This window comes from Peromyscus maniculatus, chromosome 17, assembly GCF_049852395.1.
Source record: "Peromyscus maniculatus bairdii isolate BWxNUB_F1_BW_parent chromosome 17, HU_Pman_BW_mat_3.1, whole genome shotgun sequence".
Taxonomy (NCBI): Eukaryota; Metazoa; Chordata; class Mammalia; order Rodentia; family Cricetidae; genus Peromyscus; species Peromyscus maniculatus.
The window spans coordinates 57294042-57315161 of record NC_134868.1 but is presented as its reverse complement, the minus strand read 5'-3'; the positions used below and the strand labels follow the sequence as shown (position 1 = coordinate 57315161).

The window sequence follows — 21120 nt, the reverse complement described above, 5'->3', positions numbered from 1 at the left end:
GGCTCTTGGTGGTTTATCCTATGGTTTCTGGTGGTTTGTTTATCCTGTGGTTCCTAGGAGCTTGCTCTCTGGATCCTAAGGGCTTGCTTCATGGCTTATGTATCTGCTTTTTTTTTTTTTTCTTTTTCAGAAAAGAGCAGAATGGATAGGGTGAGAAGCCCATTCTAGTAGACCTAAAAGGATGATCTTTAGACATGCACTGGCCCCTGTGGTCAGAAGGATGCACACACAGATTGGAGGGAGAAACAGGAGAAAATTCCCGAGCTAGCAGTTGAATCACACAGGAGTCACTTTTTAAAACTCACTTCAAAATTTGCTTTATATATATTTTTAAATACCGATTTTAAGTTTCAAACTTCTAGTACTTAAGAGGGGGAAAAGAAAAATAAAAAGACTTAGAAAAGATTTACTTCAGATCTGTGCTGTTCCCCAAATTTCTCCTCTCACATTAACTCATCCTTGATTTTCGGGGTGTCTGTCAAGGTTCCTCAGAGACACAATAGTGACTGGCTTTCATGAGTGTAGTCAAGGCTGGTCCACTATCCCCAGGACCAGGGAAATACTGTTGGAACTGTAACCCATGGTCACACTTGGGCAGGATTCCATTCTCCTTGAAGGTCACTGCCTTTTTTTTTTTTTTTTTTTTTTTTTTTGTTAAGGTCTGCAAGTGATTGGACCAGACTCTCCAACAGTGGGGAGCTATTTAAATGTTAACTGCCTCTGAAAAATGCCTTCCTTAGACTTCTAGACTATGGCTGACCACATTTGGTCACTGACCTATTAACCACCATGCTGTGTTGGGAATGTTAATGATCTTGCTCTCTTCAGTGAGTGCCAAGGATCTGGCTCTAGGCTGTCCCCAGCTCTTCTAGTCAGTGCTGGTGAAAGTTGACAGGGCTGAGCAGGCCAGGAAGTCTGGAGCTTGGGAGAGCTTCCCCAGGGGTCCCTGGCAGCTTTAGAAGTCATTTGTGTCGCTCAGGCACAGACAGGCTGACGCTTGACCTCTCTTAGCTGTTCCTAGGCCTGGGAGGCTTCCTGGGGGTCCTGGTCTGGTAGGGTGCTGGGCCGAGGCGAGACTGGCATATATTCTGGATGGTGTAGCCAAGTCCCCCACCTGCTGATCAAGGACGCCTCTCTGTTTAATTGCAGCCCTCCAGTGCCCTGCCGGCCTCGTCCTCTGCTGACCTCTCTCGGCCTGAGGACACAGAGTCTCCCTCCCAGTGCAGCTCCAGCCATGGGCATTCTCCTAATGCTCCTTCACTCTGCACACCAACCTACTTCCTCCCGGGGGAGAAGCCTCCCCCCTATGCGCCCTGACACGGAGGCAGTAGATTAAAAGAGCTTGGTTTGGGGGTTGCCAGAAATAAAACAAAAATAATAAAGCCATCCGTCGGAAGCCTGCTTCCGCAGCCAGCCTCGTAGAGGATTCGGAAAGTATCTCGAAGCTGTGCACTTCTCTTGGACACACCCTCCGCCAGCACAGGCCAGGACCAGAGGCAGAAGCAGAGCCGGCCGGGTGGCCCAATGGCACCTCTGCTGTACCCCTCCCCTACACGAAGACAGCAGCAAATCATACTAGACCCTAGTCCCATCATCCAGAAGGGCTTCTCTGCACCTGCCGTCACTCACAGCTGCGCCATCTCTAGTCTCCTTGGTTATCAGTTGCTATTACCCTGCAAAGGGAAGGGAGCCAGGCATCTCTTTTGGTGAAGATTGTTCCTTCAGGAAATGCATTACAGGTTGACAGGCTTCTATGAGGACGTCCCCGAGAAGGAACAGACAAAACCACTTCTGTGAGCATGTCCCCAAGAAGGAGCAGACCAAACCCCTGAACTCTACTTTTCTGATTTGAAGGAAAACAAGCTTGGAGTAGATACCTAAAGCTACTTCTAGAGGCCTTTGAGTTCTGCCTCTGTGTAAGATCCACCTTTTGGTGGACTCCAAATCTCACCCTCATTTTTCCCTGTGGTGCTCTGCTGACTTGTGGCCACTGGTTTATTCATTAATTAGCTGTTGCGTGGACACTGGGGCCTTTCTTCCCCCTCTTGATGAGGTCCAGAACTAGCAGGTGGGGATGGAGGACCAGTCTGTGAAGATGCAGCTCCTGCGTCCCCTGCTGGTCAAGGCCACTCAGTCCAGCAGATCTCACCAGGGCAGGCTAGAGAGGTTTTCTAAACAGGGTTTCCCACAAAGGCCCACAACACAGGTCCATGTAGGAAGGTGACAGGTCTGTCTGTGGAAAAGATGTGCTACAGCTGCTCACCGATCCCTGAAGGGCTGAGACAGCCACCGGTTTCTGAGGACTGGTCACTGTGCACTCTTCATTTTATTGAGAAAGTATCTTGGTTTCTATTTGATGCTGACGGACCTTGGATCTAGCACAGTCTTGCTTCCCTACAACATCCAGGAGCTTGGCCTCAGCCTCTCTATAACCCTGGACCAATATCAAACAATATTTTGCTGACTTATATTTACACCAATATATATATACTAGGATATTTAACACCTCTTAGGACTCCAGTTTCAGAGGCAATTGTGAACGGTTCCTTAGAACGGAACCTGGAGGCAACAGGACAAAATCCTCTCTATATTTGGAGGGGGCCTTGGGCACTGCTCCTTGATGGGGTCAGGGGCGAGTTGGCTCTGGTCCCTGCCTTACATCTACCCAGCATGCACAGTCAAGCAGCTCTACCAAGGGGCTTGGACATGCCACCGTGCTAGCTGTGGAAGAAGTATCCTACACAGCGACGGCAAGACTCCTGTCACTTGGGGGGGTGAGGTACAGGATGACGAGAATGACCAGAGGCACAGAGATGCAAGGAGCCACATAGTAGGCTGCTGTTTTACAGGACTGCGCCAAAGAACACGTCATCCATGTAATGACCGCACAGAGAAGACCCAAGGTCTGGAGGCTGATGGGAAGAGGGTTTCCAAGGCACCGGAGCCTCCCTGGTGCAGGACCCCCACACTTCCCTATTTACTTTGATATTACAGTACCCCAGTTTTGTATTCAGTAGTCCTGGGCCCAATGGGCTCGACTTCTGAACTTCCTGAAGCTGGCCCCCAGGTCTCTGAAGAACAACAGAACTGCATGTCTGGGTATAGAGCCTATGCCCACTGGAGGCAAGAACTATTGAGAAACGTTGCATGCCAAGGTCAATAGTTTTGTTCATTGCCACAAAAATGTCTTTCTCCCTTGTCTTGGAGAATGGTAAGGTTCTGTACCCTAGTCTCCAGAACTGCCCTCACAAGCCGCACTAACCTGCAGTGCGGGCAGATACTCTCCAGTGTCCTTGCCTTTGTGTGGACCAGGCTGGGAAGCCAGCTGGAGCCTGCATGCTCAGTGGCTTCTGGCCCAGCCAGCCCTTGATGGCTTTGTCTCTTTTAATGCCACCTGAGGGTCTGCTCTGTGTTTGGTTTCTGCTCTGGTTAGTGAGTTTTGTTCGTGGTCACCCGTTTTGTCATTGAATCTATCTCTTGCATCTGCTTTTGGACTGAGGGGAGATGGGGTTGTCCTGAGTCTGCGGTATGGTACCAGCTGACGACTCGCATGAGTGTGTGTGTGTGGTCATGTATGTGGTGGGCCATGCCCTGCTGGTGAGAGACACTGAGCTGAGCTCTTCTGCTTCACCAGATGAGCCTGCCTGAGTCAGGGTTCCACTTGCACCCTCTCCTCTGTGGCTCACAGAGCCCTTGGAGCTCTGCTTCTCAAGACCTAGTGTCAATAGCCTGGTAAAGGATGGCATGGATCCACAGACACGCCTCTGTGTGCACATCCTTGTTGATCAGCAGAGGATGCTCTGTCGGGCCTGCCTGGGTCTCCTCCTTGCTTCTCTCTCAGGTGGTCACTCTACCTGTCAGGTTTGTAGGAAGTCATTATCTGTTCTGGACAGGGACCCTGCGATCCTGAGTGTCGCCACTGCCTTCAGTTAGAGCACATAGCATTCCTTTATGTTTAAATGCATCATCAATCTGCGGGCTTTGTGATAAGAAATACAGTGAAGTGGTCTCCTGCCCTGAAACAGTGGTTTCTAAAAGGTGACTTTGCCCCAGGTACATTTGGAAAAATCTGGAGACACATTTCTTTACCAGAGGATGTGTCTGCAAGAGCAGTGTGATAGAACCCGAGGAAGGGCGGGGTGCTGACAATCCTGAGTGCGTGGGAGGGACCCAGGCTCAAGAAACAGCCTCAAGGATACAATAGCAATGCAAAAATGGTGAAAGTCCTTCCCTAGAAAAGGAATTTTGCAATCAACTCAGATGATAAAGACCACACAATCCATCCCACCCTCTTCCTCCAAACAGTCCGCACCATCCCTCAAAAGTCTCCTGGTGCTCCCCTTGGTGCTCTGTACTTTGGCCGCCTGGACCTAGGGGAGGAAGGAGCCCAAGGTAGGCAGCTGGCAGATGCATTATTGTTTAGTTTGGCAGGAGATGGTATAAGGCTTGGTGCCAGCCAAGGCTGAGGATGCAACCTCAGGGAAGAGAGGTGTCTGTGTTCTTCCCACACAGTGCTGCTGCCTCCCTAAGGCAGATAAGGAATGCCAAATATGTGGCTCCCCCCTCTCTCGTCTGTGTGGTTGAGCTCCAAACCAGCATTTGTCCCACTCTGTTCTTGGCCTCATGACCTTCTGGGGAGAAGTGGGGCTGGTTGGAGGGCACTCATGAGAACATTCCATGAAAACATTCCAGAGTTGCCTCCAACACAAGGAAAAACCACTGAGGGTCTAGGGATGCTGCCTCACCAGTGGAAGACATATCTGGCCTCTGGGAGGCTGTGGGCTCCTGAGGCTGCCTGAGGACAGAGGCGGCGAGGAATCCTGGGCAGGACTGTACTCCATACCTTGTCGGAGCTGTGTTCGACAGTGTTGTTCCTGTCCTGTCTTCCCCAGAGTTTCCAGGATGCTGGGGTTAAAATCAGTGGCTCCCCACTTCTTCCCTTATTAACAAAGGGCAGCCTGGAGACACTGAGCAAGCTGCTGTTTCTTGTGCAGCCCAGGGAGGGTGCAGCTCCCTCAGCTCTGCTCGTAGCTTTGAAACAGAAAACCAGACCTTTTCTTTTAAATGGAACAGAGGCAGCCAAGAGAGGCAAATGGCCAGTAGAGGAAGAGATGAGAGAGTATGTACAGGTTGATACACTACATACTAGGTACCAGCGGAGTTTTAAGAAGGGTTCTATGTGTGAGGCTGATGGCAGAGCCATGTAGGACTGTCTGCATTTGCAGAATAAACTGAGGTTCTGTGGCTTGCTGGCAAACCCTGGCTCCAGCCCTTGCCATCATTCTTGTGAAGAGACACTCCTGGGGTAGGCCACAGCTGCCTGGGACACAGGGGTCCCAGAAAAGGCCCATGCAGCTGTGAGCCTGTGTCATGATGCACTCAAAGCCCTTTTACCCTGAAGGCAGCCCGGTTCTGAGACACCTCCAGGCCAGAGAGACAGAGACCAACCCAGGGTTAAAAAGGTTTCTGTAAATATTTTATTTTCCATATTTCAGAATCAGAAAGAAGCATGTGGTAATAAAAATAACAGAATTATTTTCTTCAAATCCACTCAGCTGCAACTTGCTGGCCCTCCAGCCCAACCCTCGCCAGCCAGCTCCCACCAGGCCACGGGGCTCTCTGAGCAGCCGCTGACCTGAAACCAGTCCCATTATGTACAGATATGTTACAAGGCAAAGAAATCTCTCAAGAAAACCCAGGCATGAGGGCAGGAGCCCACCCACTCCAGTGGTGGGGGACTTGCTCAAGAGGAGCCAGTGCTGGGTGTCTATTCCTCTGCTCCCCTTTGGCTGTAGGAAGGTGCAAAGGCCTCTTGTGCATGGGTACTAGAGCAGCTTGATCTAGAGTGTGGCATGTTCCACAGGCGGGCAGGAGTGTGAGGTGATGTCACTGTGCTTGTAGGAGGCCTCATCCAGGTCCAGGGTCTTCTGGTTTACCTCCAGGGTCATGCATCCACGGTAGAATGCCGTGACAGGTGCAGAAGTGACTGGAACCTCTGAGCAGCAGGAGACCACACATTGAGCAGAGCTACACCCAGGGAGTACCACCTACCGCCCTCTATGATGCACATAGCCAGCCCTGCCTGCATTCTCTCTGCAGGGTGTTTCCTCTGCAGGGTACCATCCCATGGGGATGCAGATCTGCACAGGCATAATGCATCTTTACACCTCAACCTCCCAGGCATGCGTATGATCTCTCTGCCTCATGAGTTCCCATGCTTCAGGGACTACGGGCCCTTATCTCCTTTGAAGCCTTATTGGTTAAAATAAAGTCTGTTGTTTGCTAAAGTAAAGACCTGTCCTGGCAAAAGGACTTGGGCCTCTCTATAGCTCCTTCCCGTGTTCCACCCCTGGGCCTGTGTGAGTTGTCTACCCCTGGCAGTCACAGTCAGGTACCTGACTCTTGTATCACCTGCTAATCCTCCCCTCTGTGTTTGGTCTCCTGGGCTCCCAGACAACACTTCCCAAAGGGTGGCCCAGAGAAAGCACTGTACTACTAAGAGCCTCCACCCCCCACCCCCCACCCCCACCCCCCGCCATCCCAGCATAGAAGCCAGTCTGCATTTGTATTTCCCATAACCAGAACCCCGTCTCCATCATTATCACCGCCCATGTGTGAAGCCATACTGGTTCAGGTGATGCCCGCCATGGGCATTAGGGCCAGAGTACTCCTACCTGGCAGGCCTCCAACAAAGGTGAGCACAGTGCCTTGCAGATGTTCCCCTAGTGTGTCCAGTCTCTCCTGCAGCTGGGCAGCACTCACTTCACTCTGGCCCTTGGTACCGTCCACTTCCAGGGTGGCCTCGCCGTCCCGAAGGGAGACGGTGACTACGTGTTCCTGGCTGTCGCACACTTTGATTTCCATCAGTGCCAGGGCAACGTCCTCCACTGCCAGGACCACCAGCTGCAGGGACACCAGGACAGTGCTCAGGGGATAAGGAAGCAAAGGAGGTACGTGGGGTCAGTGCACCCCCGTTCTGCCTTCCTAGGCTCTGGTCCTCATAGGCTGGCCACCTCAACACTAGCCCCTTGGGGTGTATGGTAGCCCTAGCAACCCTGGGTATGAGGGTGTCTAGGAACCCTGGTACTTTCCTATCCGGGGGTTCGGTTTCTTTGCAATGTAAAGCAGGGAGCAGCTGAGAGGTTTTAAGAGGGGGATGCCTCAGTGGGTAAGAGTACTTCCTTGGATTTTCTCCCCAGCATCCATACGGCTCACAACCATCTCTAACTCCAGTTCTAGGAGATCTGCGGCTCTCTCCTGGTCTCCACAGGCACATAGGGTGCATACACATACAACCTTTTAAAGCCCCTGGGACACTGTGAGGACTTGGGTCACCCAGCCTGAGCTGACTTCTCAAAAGGGTGTGAAAGGACACATCTGTCATCTGGAGCTGTGGTTCCAGCATGGGGAAGAGCACACACTCTGCCTGGCCTCTCCGGGGTGAATAGTTGGTGCTGGCAGTGGTTCATCATACATGCGAGGGCTGGGTCAAGATGCCCAGCAGCATGAAGTCTGGTCCCCGTGGTGGTATGCAGCATGGCTATGATGCTCATTATGACTAATTAGTATAAGGAGCCAGCCTGGCTCTATGGCCTGGGCAGGTGGGGCATAGAAACCCTCCTGTCTGCCCCACATTTCTCTTTGGGATGCGAGAGAGGAAGACAGACTTCCTCTCAATAGCCTTATGCTCTATAAGAGACCAGCAGAGTCTTCAATGAGGGAGGGCCCTGCCTGAAGGACAGCTGACTCCAGGGCCCCACCCACCATGAGCATCTGATAAGTTATCAGAGTTGACGGTGAGGTCAGTGGGTCTGACTCTGAAAGAAACGGGAATTGTCCCTGTTCCAGTGCCACTCCCTGAGTCACATGAATCGCTGCTCTAGTGTGGGACACCCTGCACCATGGCCTGGCGGCAGCTCAGATGAAGGATTCAGACCCTGGCTGCACCACCCGCCCCCTGGGCCAGCAGTAGCGTGGCTTCCTCGTCCTGCCTGTGTGATGGGTACGGCAGCCTTGGCCCCAAAGCTGGAGAGTGCCACCTCGCTCTGTGTACTCAGACCTGGGGAGAGATCTGGGACTGGGAAGGAGTCTCCAGGACAGGGAAAGGTTCAACAAGTCAATAGCCCAGAGAGTGGGCAGAGCCTCGGGACTTTTCCTTGAAGGGGAAGGGTGGGGTCGATGGGGGGGGGGTTGCTTGGAGGTCGGGGTAGGCTAGTCCAAGCCGGCCCCATATTCTAGCTGCTTCTGGGCGCCATTCAGTTCTACCTGCTTCTTGAGCTTCTTTGTAGAGTGGTAGTCGACCAGGGCCACAGAGAGGGGGACGACGTGGTTGTCACCCACCAGGGCTAGCAGCACCCCCGTGTCAGTGGCAGGGCGAATCCGGGCCACAATTTCTACTTCCCAGGTGGTCTCCGTGCCGACATCCAGCGATGTCCGGGCTGCAATGAAAGCGGCACATCACCAGGCCATACAAGGGGCAGAGAGGCGGCGGTGAGAACAGCGAGGAGCAACTCAGACTGGAGTGCCCCAAGGGACAGCTCTGCGCACCCTGGGAGGGGCCCTCCCGGTGAAAAGGCCAGCGGGGGAGGAAGTATGTACCATGGCCGGACCTCCAAGACCTGCCAGTGTCCCAACAGCGAGCATGCAGGAAGAGAGTTAGACGACCTCCACCCCTGAGAGTAGACCATCGACACTTGGGCACGGGGATGGCTGCTCCCCTCTTCCTGGTGCCCTCCAGGGAACAAAGACCTATCCGGGGAGCCACAAGGCCAGCGCCAAGGGCCATCCCCTGCCCTGCTTTCCCATCTCCCCCTGCAGATTTCACGAAGCACCTGCTCTGGGTAATGTTCTACTTCCCTTCTGCCAGCTCCAGGAGACGCCGAAGAATGCATGCTGGCAGGAACTTACAAGGCCACGCCCATGGACAGATGTTGTGAGACACATCGCTCCAGAAAGCCCTATGTGTGTCTGTGCTCTGGGTGCCATGGCTTGGCATTCCAGAGCCTTAGGTCATGAACTCGTCCCCACACAATGCACATGGGGGCCTCGTGTCTAAGACACAGCTAGGTGACACTTCATGTCATCTTTATCTAAGGTTACGCGCTGAAGTGGACAGGTGGATTCTGTTTCTTCCAGGGCAAACAGCTTGTACCCTTCACCCTGGGGGAGTCCTTCACTGACTGGGAGGCCAGAAGAATCCCTCAGTCTTGATATTTAAGTCTGTCCCTCATGAAGAACGCCATAGACCAGAGAGAGCTGCTGTGAGTGAATCAAGGTCGGCACACACTTGGTCAGCCTCCCTGCTCTCTGTGGTGTGTGGGAGGCTCCGGAGCTGGCCTGTTCTCCCCGGCCACCCACCATTGGTCAAATCAAGTCCTCTGCCCTCTCCTAGATGACATCTATAGGAGTGAATTCTCAATAGTTCATGGAGTATATGAACATAGATTGCAAAAGATAATAAAAACACTTTGTCGTGGCGGAAGAGGTCAATGTACCTTAGCTGGCAGATGCTCAGCCCAGACACCAGACCTTGCCTGTGTGCTAAGTTCCCTCAGCATGGTGACTCTCAGACATCCTTACTCTGTCCCAGAACTTGAGGTTGAAGGGCCCCCAAATGACCCCCAATGACTGTTATAGTTTAAAAAATTATGGGTTCTGCTTTAAAGGAGCCAAAGACCTGAGTGTCCACCCTTCTGCCCCCTGGGTCATCCCCAGGGGACTGGTGGCTCTCGGTTCCAGCACTGGCCTGTCCGCGCATCCAAGAGATGCAGATCTCATGCATCCTCCCTCCCCGATCCTGTTTTTTGAGAAGCACAGCAGAACACACTTTTGCCAGGCCCCATCCTGCTGCAGGGCCCCTTCCAAGGGTGACACAGACTGGCCTTCCTGACTTCATATTCTTTCCACCTGTCCATCGCCTCTGATTGCTAAGCCTCATGAAGTCACTGGCCAGTGAAGGCCTGGCACGCTTCTGAGAATTGTCACATACGTTCGGACATGTCCAACATTAACCTTCCAGATTTTCTTCCAGGTAGCCCCCTCCCTACAGGCCTGCCCATTCTACCACTTTCTGGCCATTGGACCATGTCTCCGTCACTTCCTCCTCCATGGCTAACTCTATGTGACGTCCAATGAGTTGTCCTGGGAGCTGGGCCCTGCCCCAGCTTGTGGAGAGCCAGCTCGTCACTGAGGTAGGAACCATTTAGATGGATGGATGCCCACACTTTAGCGTATCGCTGCCCGGAAGTCCCGCCACATGGTCCTACCCCAGGTAGGGCGACACCCACTTACTGTAGTTGAGGCTGTAGAAGGCGAATGCACCCCCAGGGAAGAAGGAGCCTCTCTCGGTCACAGAGAAGCATTGCATTTTGGTGTTTGCCTTTACCGTTTCCTGGATGGCGCTATCTTCCCCATTCAGCCAGTTCCAGCTCCTCATGCACCCGTCCAGGCGAGGGTTAATCTGGAAAGACACATAACTCCTGGTTATGTGTTTTCTTTGTGTTTTTCCTGAGCCAGGAAACCATAACGGCAGGCAGACCCGAGCAGGAGAGGTCACCACGAGTCTGGCGCCATTGAACCTGCTGGCAGGGCCCTCTGGCTTGTGTGTGTGGAAATCTATAGTGTAAAAACAATATAGGGAGTTGTTTTTTTTTTCCTTCACAAAAGAGCTGTTCACTTTTCAAAACATTTCAGGACACCTATATCCATGCAGGATGAGGGCACATGCGTCAGTGAGGCAGCCACCTGCTCCGTCTGCTGGGTGGACAGCCTCATTGTGGGTGGAGGGACAGATGCCTGACCTGACTGCACAGATCGGGGCGTTTTACTGTCTTGTGCTTTCCTCTGCCTCGAGCCTACAAAGCAAAGCTGAAAAACCAGGCCAGGGACGCCAGTCTCAGCTTGTCCATACACCGTGTGCAGACTGTTATATAATCAAATCGGGTCACCTTACTATGTGCAAGCTGTTATATAATCCAATCAGGTCACCTCGTGACCATACACTGTGTGCAAGACTGTTGTATAATCAAATCAGGTCACCCTCATGGCCACACACTCACTGTGTGCAAAGGCTGTTATATAATCTATTCGGGTCACCTCATGACCATACACTGTGTGCAAGGCTGTTATATAATCAAATCAGGTCACCCTCATGGCCATACACTGTGTGCAAGGCTGTTATATAATCCAGTCAGTCACCTCATGACCACACATGCACTGTGTGCAAGGCTGTTATATAATCAAATCAGGTCACCTTCATGACCATACACTCACTGTGTGCAAGGCTGTTATATAATCCAGTCAGGTCACTTCATGACCATACACTGTGTGCAGACTGTTATATCATCAAATCAGGTCACCCTCATGGCCACACTCTCACTGTGTGCAAAGGCTGTTATATAATCAAATCAGGTCACCTCATGGCCACACACTCACTGTGTGCAGACTGTTATATAATCCAGTCAGGTCACCCTCATGGCCACACACTCACTGTGTGCAGACTGTTATATAATCCATTCGGGTCACCCTCATGGCCACACACTGTGTGCAAGGCTGTTATATAATCAAATCAGGTCACCCTCATGGCCACACACTGTGTGCAGACTGTCATATAATCCAGTCAGGTCACCCTCATGACCACACACTCACTGTGTGCAGACTGTCATATAATCCAGTCAGGTCACCTCATGACCACACACTGTGTGCAAGGCTGTTATATAATCCAGTCAGGTCACCTCATGACCATACACTGTGTGCAAGGCTGTTATATAATCCAATCAGGTCACCTCATGACCACACACTGTGTGCAGACTGTTATATAATCAAATCAGGTCACCTCATGGCCACACACTCACTGTGTGCAAGGCTGTTATATAATCAAATCAGGTCACCTCATGACCATACACTGTGTGCAGACTGTTATATAATCAAATCAGGTCACCCTCATGACCACACACTCAGTGTGTGCAGACTGTCATATAATCCAGTCAGGTCACCTCATCTTATGTGTTGAAGATCTGCAATGATGTGTTGGATGTTATCATCCCCTTGGGACTCTCCTGAATTGTGGTGACCGGGTCAATCACCTACCAAACAGGTTTTCCATCTGTGGTGGATGTTGCCATCCCCAAAACAAGGGTTCTGACCACTGGGCTAGAGACAGATGAGGTACAAAGGCCAGGTGTGGCATAGGACAGAAAAAAATAGGACTTTGAAAAGTGACCCAAAGCCTCCCATTTAGAGCTTCCCCCACAGGAAATATAGGTATGGCTAACAACCCAAAATGTTCTTGGGACATGTCCAGAAAGTTTTTTTCTCTCTTTTTTTTTTTTTTTTAAATGAGGTGTTTTACCTTTTCTGCAAAATAGACTTTTTTTGTCCTCAAGTCAGAGGAACACTTAAATGAGAATCATGAGCGGAAGTGGCTGGTTATTATGTACAGCGACTGGCTGCCAGCTGGGGCCCCTCAAATTGTGAGATGGGCTCAGTAGAGGGCAACCCCCCTCGAGGCACAGCCAAGCCTGAGCCTGCTGCATTCTCCTCCATGGTCAGGGCTGGACTTACGGGCTGGACGAGGTCTTGCTCCTTGAAGGGGATGCCCCCGACGGTGAGATTCAGGTGATACAGGCCTCTCTCCAGCTGGAACAGCTCACCAGCGACGGCAATCTTCATCACAGCATCTTTGTTGACCTTGATTACAAGGTTGCGTTCCAGCTCCTCCACAGAGATCTGAAGGGGGTCAGGCAGGGAGGGCAGGTAGATGGTCATTTCCGGAAGGCCCCCATGGCGCATCACCTGGGTCAAGTGCACCGTACCTCAGGGTAGACATGGCATGTTACTTGTGTCTAATGGCCCAATCTATGAGACTATACCCATGCCACCTGGGCCAGAGACACCTGACCTCAGTGGGGGGGTATGCCATACCACATGCTTAGGAGCCTGACCCATGAGACCATGTCCACGTCACCTGGGCCAAGGACACCAGACCTCAGGGGAAACACCACCCAAGTTTATCTGGTCCAGGAAGAGTCTGACCTCACAAGACCACACCCATGTCACCTGTGTCCAGGAGGCACTAACCTTGCTCACTCTCACCTCTGTGGGTTCTCCCCACACCCTTCCTTGCTCAGAGTCACTTCTGTGGCTCCCCTTGTGAGCTCACAGGTCAGGGTTCACGTGAAGAGGACTAACCTCTCCCCTACATTTGGGATTGAAATTAAAACAGACCACTACCTGGTGTATTTTAGAAGACAGTCACAGAAAGGCCCTACTGATGCTTATTCCGGTTTAAAAGAACTAGAGAGCCATGTCTGATGTGGCACGGGCCTCTTGAGAAACTGCAGCCTGGCCGTCTATGGTGCCTGCTCCAGGACAAGCACAGCACGTTGTCTTGGGTCAAGTGAGATGATAGCTGTTCGCTCATCCTCAGATGTCCTTCAGACCTGAGACCCTGGGCACTGGACTGGCATGGAGTGCTGCCCTCAGTGGCTCGCGTGTCTGTGTGAGGAACTTCCAGGCTACAGAGTGGCATCCGAAGCCAGCCAACTGCTGGCTCAGAGCCAAACTGAAGTCTAACACGAGCTCCATGTTTGGACTCTTCTCACATGTGACACAAACCCAGTGTCCTATAACAGCCCAGGGGAGCTCTGTAGAGCCCACAGCTGCACTCCAGGCCCCAGGTCCTATACCACAGACTGTACTGTGAAGGGTGCCATGACCTTGGCTCCTGCATAGATTAGTTAACAAGCCGAAGTTCCTCAGTTGAACAAGTTCAGCCTCTCAGTTCTGACCCCAGCAAGTATGATGACTGTGGGCGGGAGGGTTATCAGCGTGGGCTGGACATGGGCTTGTATGCCCTGCATCAGTGCTGCGGCCCCGGGCTGATCTCATCTGACACAGCAATGGGTCTTCTGCTGTCTAGGCTCTAGAGGACCAGGAGCAGAAAATGCAGCTCCTGGATGCCCCTCAGCCAGTGTTTTGCAGACGATGAGGTTCTGCCCAGCAGCAGTACCACAGCTGACTCTGGGATCCATGAAATGACCTCTCACAGCAGACCTCCACTCTGGAGGACTTTCATCCCCGAAGTGGGCGACACACTCTCGGCTATGCCCAAGGTGACCACAGTGGCAGACGCTGGGCTGGGCGACCAAAAATGCATTTACTAAAGGCGTGATCTCCTCTGTGTGAGAAGGGACTGAGTGGGCGATGAACTCGTTCACTACTGAAGCGTGGGGTGGTCTGACATCCAGGACTGAGCCCAGCCTGTCCGGGGGGCCTGGCAGCCCAGCTGGCCAGCACTGCTAACTGTGGCTAGGTGCCCATAATGGTGCAAGGGGGATGGGAGAAGAAGTCATTGCTTCCTTCACATGCCTTCACCGGCTTCCAGGTTTCTACAGAAGAAACCCCGATATTTCCTCAGGGCAGCCCAGGCCGGAACATCAGTTCACTCTGGGTCTCGCATTGGTGTGTCTACTCAACTTCCTGCCCCTGCAGCCTTAAAAAAAAAAAAGACCCCCACAACCACCCCACCTCTGTGGCCCATGCAAACTCTTGCCTCTTCAACCTATACAATCTCTCTGCTACTCACAAGAGGCTCCAGGCCCTAATGCCTGCTTCCTTCGCTCATCCTCAGCCCTGAAGTATCCCATCAGCCACTGAGCTGGCTCTATCATGGTTCCCCCTATGCTGGTGCTGCCGTTGGAAGAACATACATGTTCCGAAATTCTTCTAAACTCCTAACAGTTAATTTACTGTCTAGGGTGGAGCGAGGTTGAATGATCAAGCAAATGCCTCAGAAACTTTGCACATAGGAACGCCTTGAAGCTGTGTAGGAGGAATGTACATTAGATATGGTACGGTTCCCATCTTCCAGAACATCGGTATCCTTTTTAGCTGAGGTGGAGGCACACTTAGTGTTTTCCTGCATCTGTCAGAAGAGCAGAGTTATGAATGACTGGGCAGAGAACACTGAGGACCAGAACTTGTGATGCTCTCTTACTGAGCCATGGGTTCAGGCTGTGTGAGCTGCCACCCAGACAAAATCAAGTTATGGTCACTGCTCCCAGCCTGGGTCCTGCCTGGTCCTAGTCCAGGCTTGTCCCCACGGCTGTTTAGAGGGCACCCTCTCCCCAGGATTCTTCTTTCCTTGGATCCTCCCTGTTCTGCTACAGACACTCTGATCCCTCAAAGCCGGGAAGGAGGACAGACAGCAGTCGGTAGCTGGAGAGATGGCAGGGGTCCATGTCTGTCTGCAAAGCAGAACATGGATTTTTCATTTTGTCTTCACTGCAAAGGGAAAAACCATGTCTTTCTGTTTTTCTTCCAAACATTAATTCCCAAGCCTGTTTTATTGCCTGGGGTATAGGAAGTGATTCCTGAGTAGGGCGTCACTGTCTGTCACCCAAACTCCTGTGGGGGAAGCAGCCGGAGCCGAGGGCAGAAGACTGTTGATCAGATGAACAGAAGATCCCCGTCTCAGGTTCCTGGGTGTTCTGAGCTAGTTATCTATCTCCTCTGTTGGCCTTCAATGTTTGAGCATCCTCATGCAATTATTCTAGTACCTTCTGGGTCGATGCCCACACAGCTGTCACAGGAAGCCCTTTCTGAGTAAGCCACACTCAGCCAATGAAGCAGCAGCTCTGGTTAACTAGAGCAGGAGTCCCACCCACGGGCCACATCCAGCGCCGAATGCTAGGGGTAGCCTTAGCCTTCCACTCACCGTCTGCCACATGCCATGGTTGATAACGGGCCCGCTGCTGGTGATCCGCCCAACACCGTTGTACCGCAGCTGCAACTCCAGCCGCCCGGCCCGCAGCCCCAGGACGATCCATGTGCTATCTGAACGGCCGCCAGCGAAGAAGAGGACTCCCTCGGGGTCAAAAGTTCGGAAGTCAAACTCAGCCAGCAGCCTGTAAACAGACCCGAGAAACAAAGTGGGGCAGAGGGCAGGGGGTACAGGGCCACCTAGTCCCAGGGCCAAGACCCCTGGGACACTTTCCAGGACATGGGGAGCTGGTTCACTCAGAGATCTTGAGTGGCTTTGGGCTCCTGGAAACTAGGAGCCCTGGCTCAGCCTTCTCACCTGGGTTCTGCCGTCCTGTGTGCCTGGCTCTCACCTGGTGGGTTGAAGCCTCTTAAAGCGTAGTCTGATCACAGGGGTGCCGCTGAACATGCGGCCCAGGTACAAGGACTTCACACTCTTGGCCATGGTGAAGGGCACACACGGTAAGATGTCCTGCCATGAGATAATCGGAAGGTGTTGGGGCGGGGGATGCCCTGTGGCTGCCTTTTAAACAACTTTGAGGTCCTGGTCACATTGTGGGAGATCCTCTGATCTTCCAGGATCCCAAGGCTAGCCCACCCCTGGAAATCCCAGAGTCCATATGACCCATCCCATGTTGGTGCCCCCAGGCAGAGGCCCAGGGTTCTGGAGTCTTCTATCACCTGCTTCTTTCTCACCTGTTCTTATTCGCTAGTGGTGTTTAAATTATGAAATTCTTCCAACTCACAGAGGAGCACAGAGACTCGTAAAAATTAGTATACTATTAACAAAATGAACAGAACACAAAGGCCTTGAAGACTATGGTTCAAGAAACTGATTTATGCTGTAGGCTTTCCCACTGACCAGAGAGAGGGTAGAATTAAAGCAGGTTAAGCTGGCTTCCAGGGGGGATGAGAGACAGAAGGGTTCTGCACTGCTACACTGGCCAGCAGGGAGCCTGAGCACACAAGTGCTGGTCCCCTGGCCCTTCAGGAGGATACCATCTCACGCAACGGGGAGCCTCACAAAGGACCTAGATGACTTGAGCTTCAGACTCATAACTGGAAAATGCTTATCCTGCTTCCTAGGCCTGTGACTTGCAAAGTCATCATGGCACGTGGTCACTTGCTGCTGTTTTTCAGAAAATGCCATCAATGCACAACTTCCCTAAAGTGTGTTTAGCTTGTTACAGAGCCCTGAGTGCATGGTGTGTGTGTGTGTGTGTGTGTGTGTGTGTGTGTGTGTGTGTGTGTACGTGCGTGCGTGCGTGCGTGCGTGCACGTGCACTGTACATCTTGGTGTGAACACATCACACCTTGGGCCTGCACCAGCAGGCTACATGGCTGAGAGTGGCGAGTTGCTATGGAGATTGCATCAACACAACCAAACAGAGGTTTGGCTGGCCGCGTGGTCCTGAGAGCTAGTGGGAGTTTTCCGTCATAACCAGTTAGTAGCAGAGGGTCCCCCACAAAGCACGGCTCCGCAAGGCCATCCAGTGGACACCAGGGTCACCTACCTCACAGGTATCCATGTCTGGGGACAGCTTTAGGCCCCCGCGCCCGTCACAGTGGCAGGTGTAGCTGCCCGGGGAGTTGACACAGGTTTGTTCGCAGCGTCCCTGCTGACACTCGTCCACATCTGCCGGCAAAGGGACTCGGGGTAGGCGTGGGGAAAGCCCCAAACAGCGAGCAACCCCACTCTCTTCCCAGAGACACGCTGTAGACATCACTGCTCAGCCTGCCGCCTCAGAGGCCTGTCTCTTAGGTCCCTGCTTCCCAGAGGGAAGTGAAGACCTAAAGGTGTCTGAGGTCTGTGCTCAGACCGACCGGCTGGCTGGCCCAGGGATGGAGGGACCGAGCATGTCTGCGTGGGTTGTGGAGAACGGTGCAGGGCAGGACCCTCTGAACCCTTAGCTCCATGCTCCCTTCCCTGGGGGGGCTCAGTTCTTCTCCAGGGCTCCCCCAGTTATCTCTCGGAGCCTCTTGCATAATCTTGTATGTCTCTGCTCTCAGGACATGGTAAACCTCCACAGGGAGGGAATAAGTACACCATTCCCCGTCATCTGCTGCAGGCACAGAGGGCTGGGAGGAAGCCAAAGTCTAGCAAGGAATTCAGGATCTTCACGGACTCTCCCGAAGGCGGGGGAAGGGTAAACACAGGTGTGTCCTCATTTGGGCACACACTGGAACACGTGCACTTGTACGAGAGCACTCTGTGTGAGCATACATGTATGGGCACAATGGGTTCAGGAGAAAGGGATGAGACAGGACTGACTTTAGGGGTCATCTTCAATGAAGGTGCACAGAGACCCCCAGGAGGTCCTGACATTTTTCCAGCCTTCGTGGGTATACAATGACTTCCTGGGAGGTTGGACCAATGGGTGCCAGCCATAGGGCAACACAGCCCAAGTTGAGGCAGAGACCAACATGTGTCCTAGGCTAAGGGTCAAAGGAGGAAGCAAGCTGGGTGGCCGCGGCATGGGTACCTTGGCAGGTCTTCTCCTGGGAGCTGTACATGTATCCCTTGTCACAGAGGCAGGAGTAGGAGCCCGGCAGGTTCTTGCAGCGTGCATCCCCACAGGTACCCGCGTCTGCACACTCGTCTACATCTGCAAGCAAAGCCAGCCAGGCCAAGGCTGTACAGGTCGGTCTGGGACAGCTGCAGCGGCCACTGGGGATAGAGGGCGAGAACAGCCCCGACACGGGAGGGTGGAGAACGGGAGGAGGAAGGCACGATGCCTTCGCCGTGGGTGTCAAGTGATGGGGGGGCCCAGGGGCCACATGCTGCTCACCCCACACTGGGTACACTGTAGGCTTCATTGCTCAGGATCCACAAAGCAAGGCAGGCCTCCTCAACCTGCTACTAAAGTGTGGGGGCTGTGTCCCTTGGTCAAGGCCAGGGACAAGAGCCACAAGGAGAGGGCCTCTGTTCCTGGAATAAGGACACAGGAGGGGAGGCCTATACATTCCCATATGCATTTCCCACACATTTCACATAGGTACGAGGACACAGTGACTGACTGTCCCCATACAATCACACCTTCTAAGAATATTCCTTGTGACTGTTAGAGGTGAACTCTGAGGTAGATGAGAATAAATTTTTCTCCCCCAAAACGGGTGGAGGAAATAGTCGTTTGTCTCATCAGATTGGCACTCAGATCCTGAGTTGGCTCCACCCCATGCAGCCATCTGGACCATCCATATAGGCTGTTGTCGCCCAGTCCTGTGAGCCTCGGTTCCTCAGGGACACTCTGGTCCATCTGCGTTGGAGCAGAGGTTGATCGCCATCCCTCTATACCCTAAATCGGCTCAGGGGGAACAGCTGGAGCATGCACTTTGAGATGATTGCTTGGGCGTTCTCAAGCTCCCTGCTCTGGGCCGAGTGGAAATGGGACCACAGAGTGGGGAGGCCCCATCTGCTCCTGTGTTCGTGGGGGGCAGGGAAGGGGGAGTCTGCGCTGGGCTGGGAGGGTCTGGAAGGTGCGGCAGGTGCACAGAGGTACCGCGGCCTGCCCCCTTGCCAAGTTCCCCACCCCCCGCAGTCAGCTGCGGAGATCTACGCCTTGTGACCACACAGGCGGTCTTGCAGGCTCTGTGGGCTGAAGTTACCTAGAAAAACCCCAGTGTGGACGGGCAGTCCTTGCCGTTGCTCTCCGAGCTGGGGACTCGCGTCCACGATGCTGGGCTGGACCATTTCCAAAGGATGCTCACTCCCTTCTCGGGACAGGGAGGTAGGTGGGGCGCAGTTGCTCAGCCGGGGACTTACCTTGGCAGTTCCTGCCATCCGGGGCAAGCGAGAAGCCGCTATGGCAGGCACATTGGAAGCTTCCTGGCTTGTTTTGGCAGACCTGGCTGCAGCCCCCGTTCTTCTGGCCACACTCGTTGACATCTGGACATGGAGAAAGAGGGAGGGGCTTCTACCTGGACACTCCCCTGCTGGCCTCAGGTGGGCAGCGTGAGGGCCAGAGAGAGATGAACTGCCGCGGGTGGGGAGAGCCACAGACTCAGTTCTGAAGGTCTCCAGGTGCGCAAGGGACGGGGTAAAGGACAAAACGGACCCGCCAATCAATCGGAGCTCAGCAGCCACGAGACCTATACACAGCACCCTTGTCTGGCACCCTGAACAGAACTATCCAGATGACCTGTGGATGCAGCCAGGCTGCCCGGAGTGAAGGGCTGGGCAGGGTCTGCTATCTCGTTTGTAGCTTTACCTGATGCCTCACCCTCACCTGAGTAAACCAAGGTGGGGCCCCTTAGCTGGGGTGCTAAGACCCATGTGGCATTTCCTCCTTTTCAATCCTGGTCCTAAAACAGCTCTCTGGCTGCCTCAACTCTCTAGGAGTCTGCAGCTTCAGTGAGCCTCGGGGCTGCTGCATGCCACCCTGGACGGGCAAAGGGTTCCCGAGAGGGATGCTGAGGTTGTCCATCAGGGCCTTGACCCAGGACAGACTAGAAGTATGGCTGAGCTCCCAGTCATGGGTAGTGGGTAAGGAGCAGGTGGAGCAGGGTGTGATCAGAGAGTGTGGGACGGAGAGGGGGTGGGACAGAGGGGGTGGGACAGAGGGGGTGGGGCTGTGGACTCTCACCTTTGTTACAGAGCCGGCCTTCCCAGCCAGCTTTGCATAGGCAGAAGAAGTTACCCATGAGGTCTTGGCAGAGCTGAGTACCCTTCTTATCACAAGGGTTTGGGGTGCACTGGTCAGGCAAGTCTGAGTTGGAGGATACAAAAAAAGACAGTCACACTAGATTTCTCTGAAAGTCCTACCTCACATAGTTGGGCATGGTCAGAGCCACTGGTGAGGCCTCAGGGGAGCTCCTAAGGGTTCCAGTGTGGGCTAAGCTGTGATGGAGGTCCCCACCTTGGACAGGAACAAATGTGAGGAACTTTTAAGGCCCTGGGACCAGTTGCAGCAATACTACCCAGGTCTACTGGGAGGAGGTGACTGTCACTAGGCCAGGCAAAGAGGGACTGCTGGCCTAGGTCTCCCAGGGAATGGGTCTTCTAGTTCCCCTAGAAGGACACAGGACACAAAATTGGTGGAGCCTACCACATAGGCAGGAGGGCTCTTTTCAGACGTGTGTGTGCGCGCGTGCGCACAGACACACGCGTGCGCGCGCGCGCGCGCGCGCGCACACACACACACACACACACACACACGATCTCAGCACTAAGGTGTCAAGTTAGGTGTGCAGTGGCCAGCTGAACAGGACATGGGGTGTCTGAGCCACATAGCTTCAGCCTCTGGCTTATAGTCTGCAATTAAAAGATCTTCCAATGTCACTGACCTCCATGGAGTACCTTAGGGACGCAGCTGAGACCTCCAGACACAGCCTCGACTATGCCTTGGGTGGGGGTGGGAAAGC

At 53.3% G+C, this 21120-nt stretch overlaps 2 protein-coding genes across 2 annotated transcripts in view; one reads left to right on the top strand and one right to left on the bottom strand.

Moving 5' to 3' along the window:
• Tmem255b (transmembrane protein 255B) overlaps window positions 1-6270 on the top strand; it is a 32571-nt gene extending 26301 nt beyond the window's left edge. Inside the window, exon 9 of the mRNA XM_006981284.4 lies at window positions 1150-6270. Coding sequence (XP_006981346.2) covers window positions 1150-1317 — 168 coding nt within the window. The 3' untranslated portion in view covers window positions 1318-6270. The remainder of the gene's footprint in view (window positions 1-1149) is intronic.
• Gas6 (growth arrest specific 6) overlaps window positions 5455-21120 on the bottom strand; it is a 32672-nt gene continuing 17006 nt past the window's right edge. Inside the window, exons 5-15 of the mRNA XM_006981283.4 lie at window positions 20343-20465; window positions 19523-19645; window positions 18243-18365; window positions 17274-17395; window positions 16113-16231; window positions 15716-15905; window positions 12562-12726; window positions 10291-10459; window positions 8266-8438; window positions 6675-6903; window positions 5455-5995 (exon numbers count right to left, since the gene is read on the bottom strand). Coding sequence (XP_006981345.2) covers window positions 5841-5995; window positions 6675-6903; window positions 8266-8438; window positions 10291-10459; window positions 12562-12726; window positions 15716-15905; window positions 16113-16231; window positions 17274-17395; window positions 18243-18365; window positions 19523-19645; window positions 20343-20465 — 1691 coding nt within the window. The 3' untranslated portion in view covers window positions 5455-5840. The remainder of the gene's footprint in view (window positions 5996-6674; window positions 6904-8265; window positions 8439-10290; window positions 10460-12561; window positions 12727-15715; window positions 15906-16112; window positions 16232-17273; window positions 17396-18242; window positions 18366-19522; window positions 19646-20342; window positions 20466-21120) is intronic.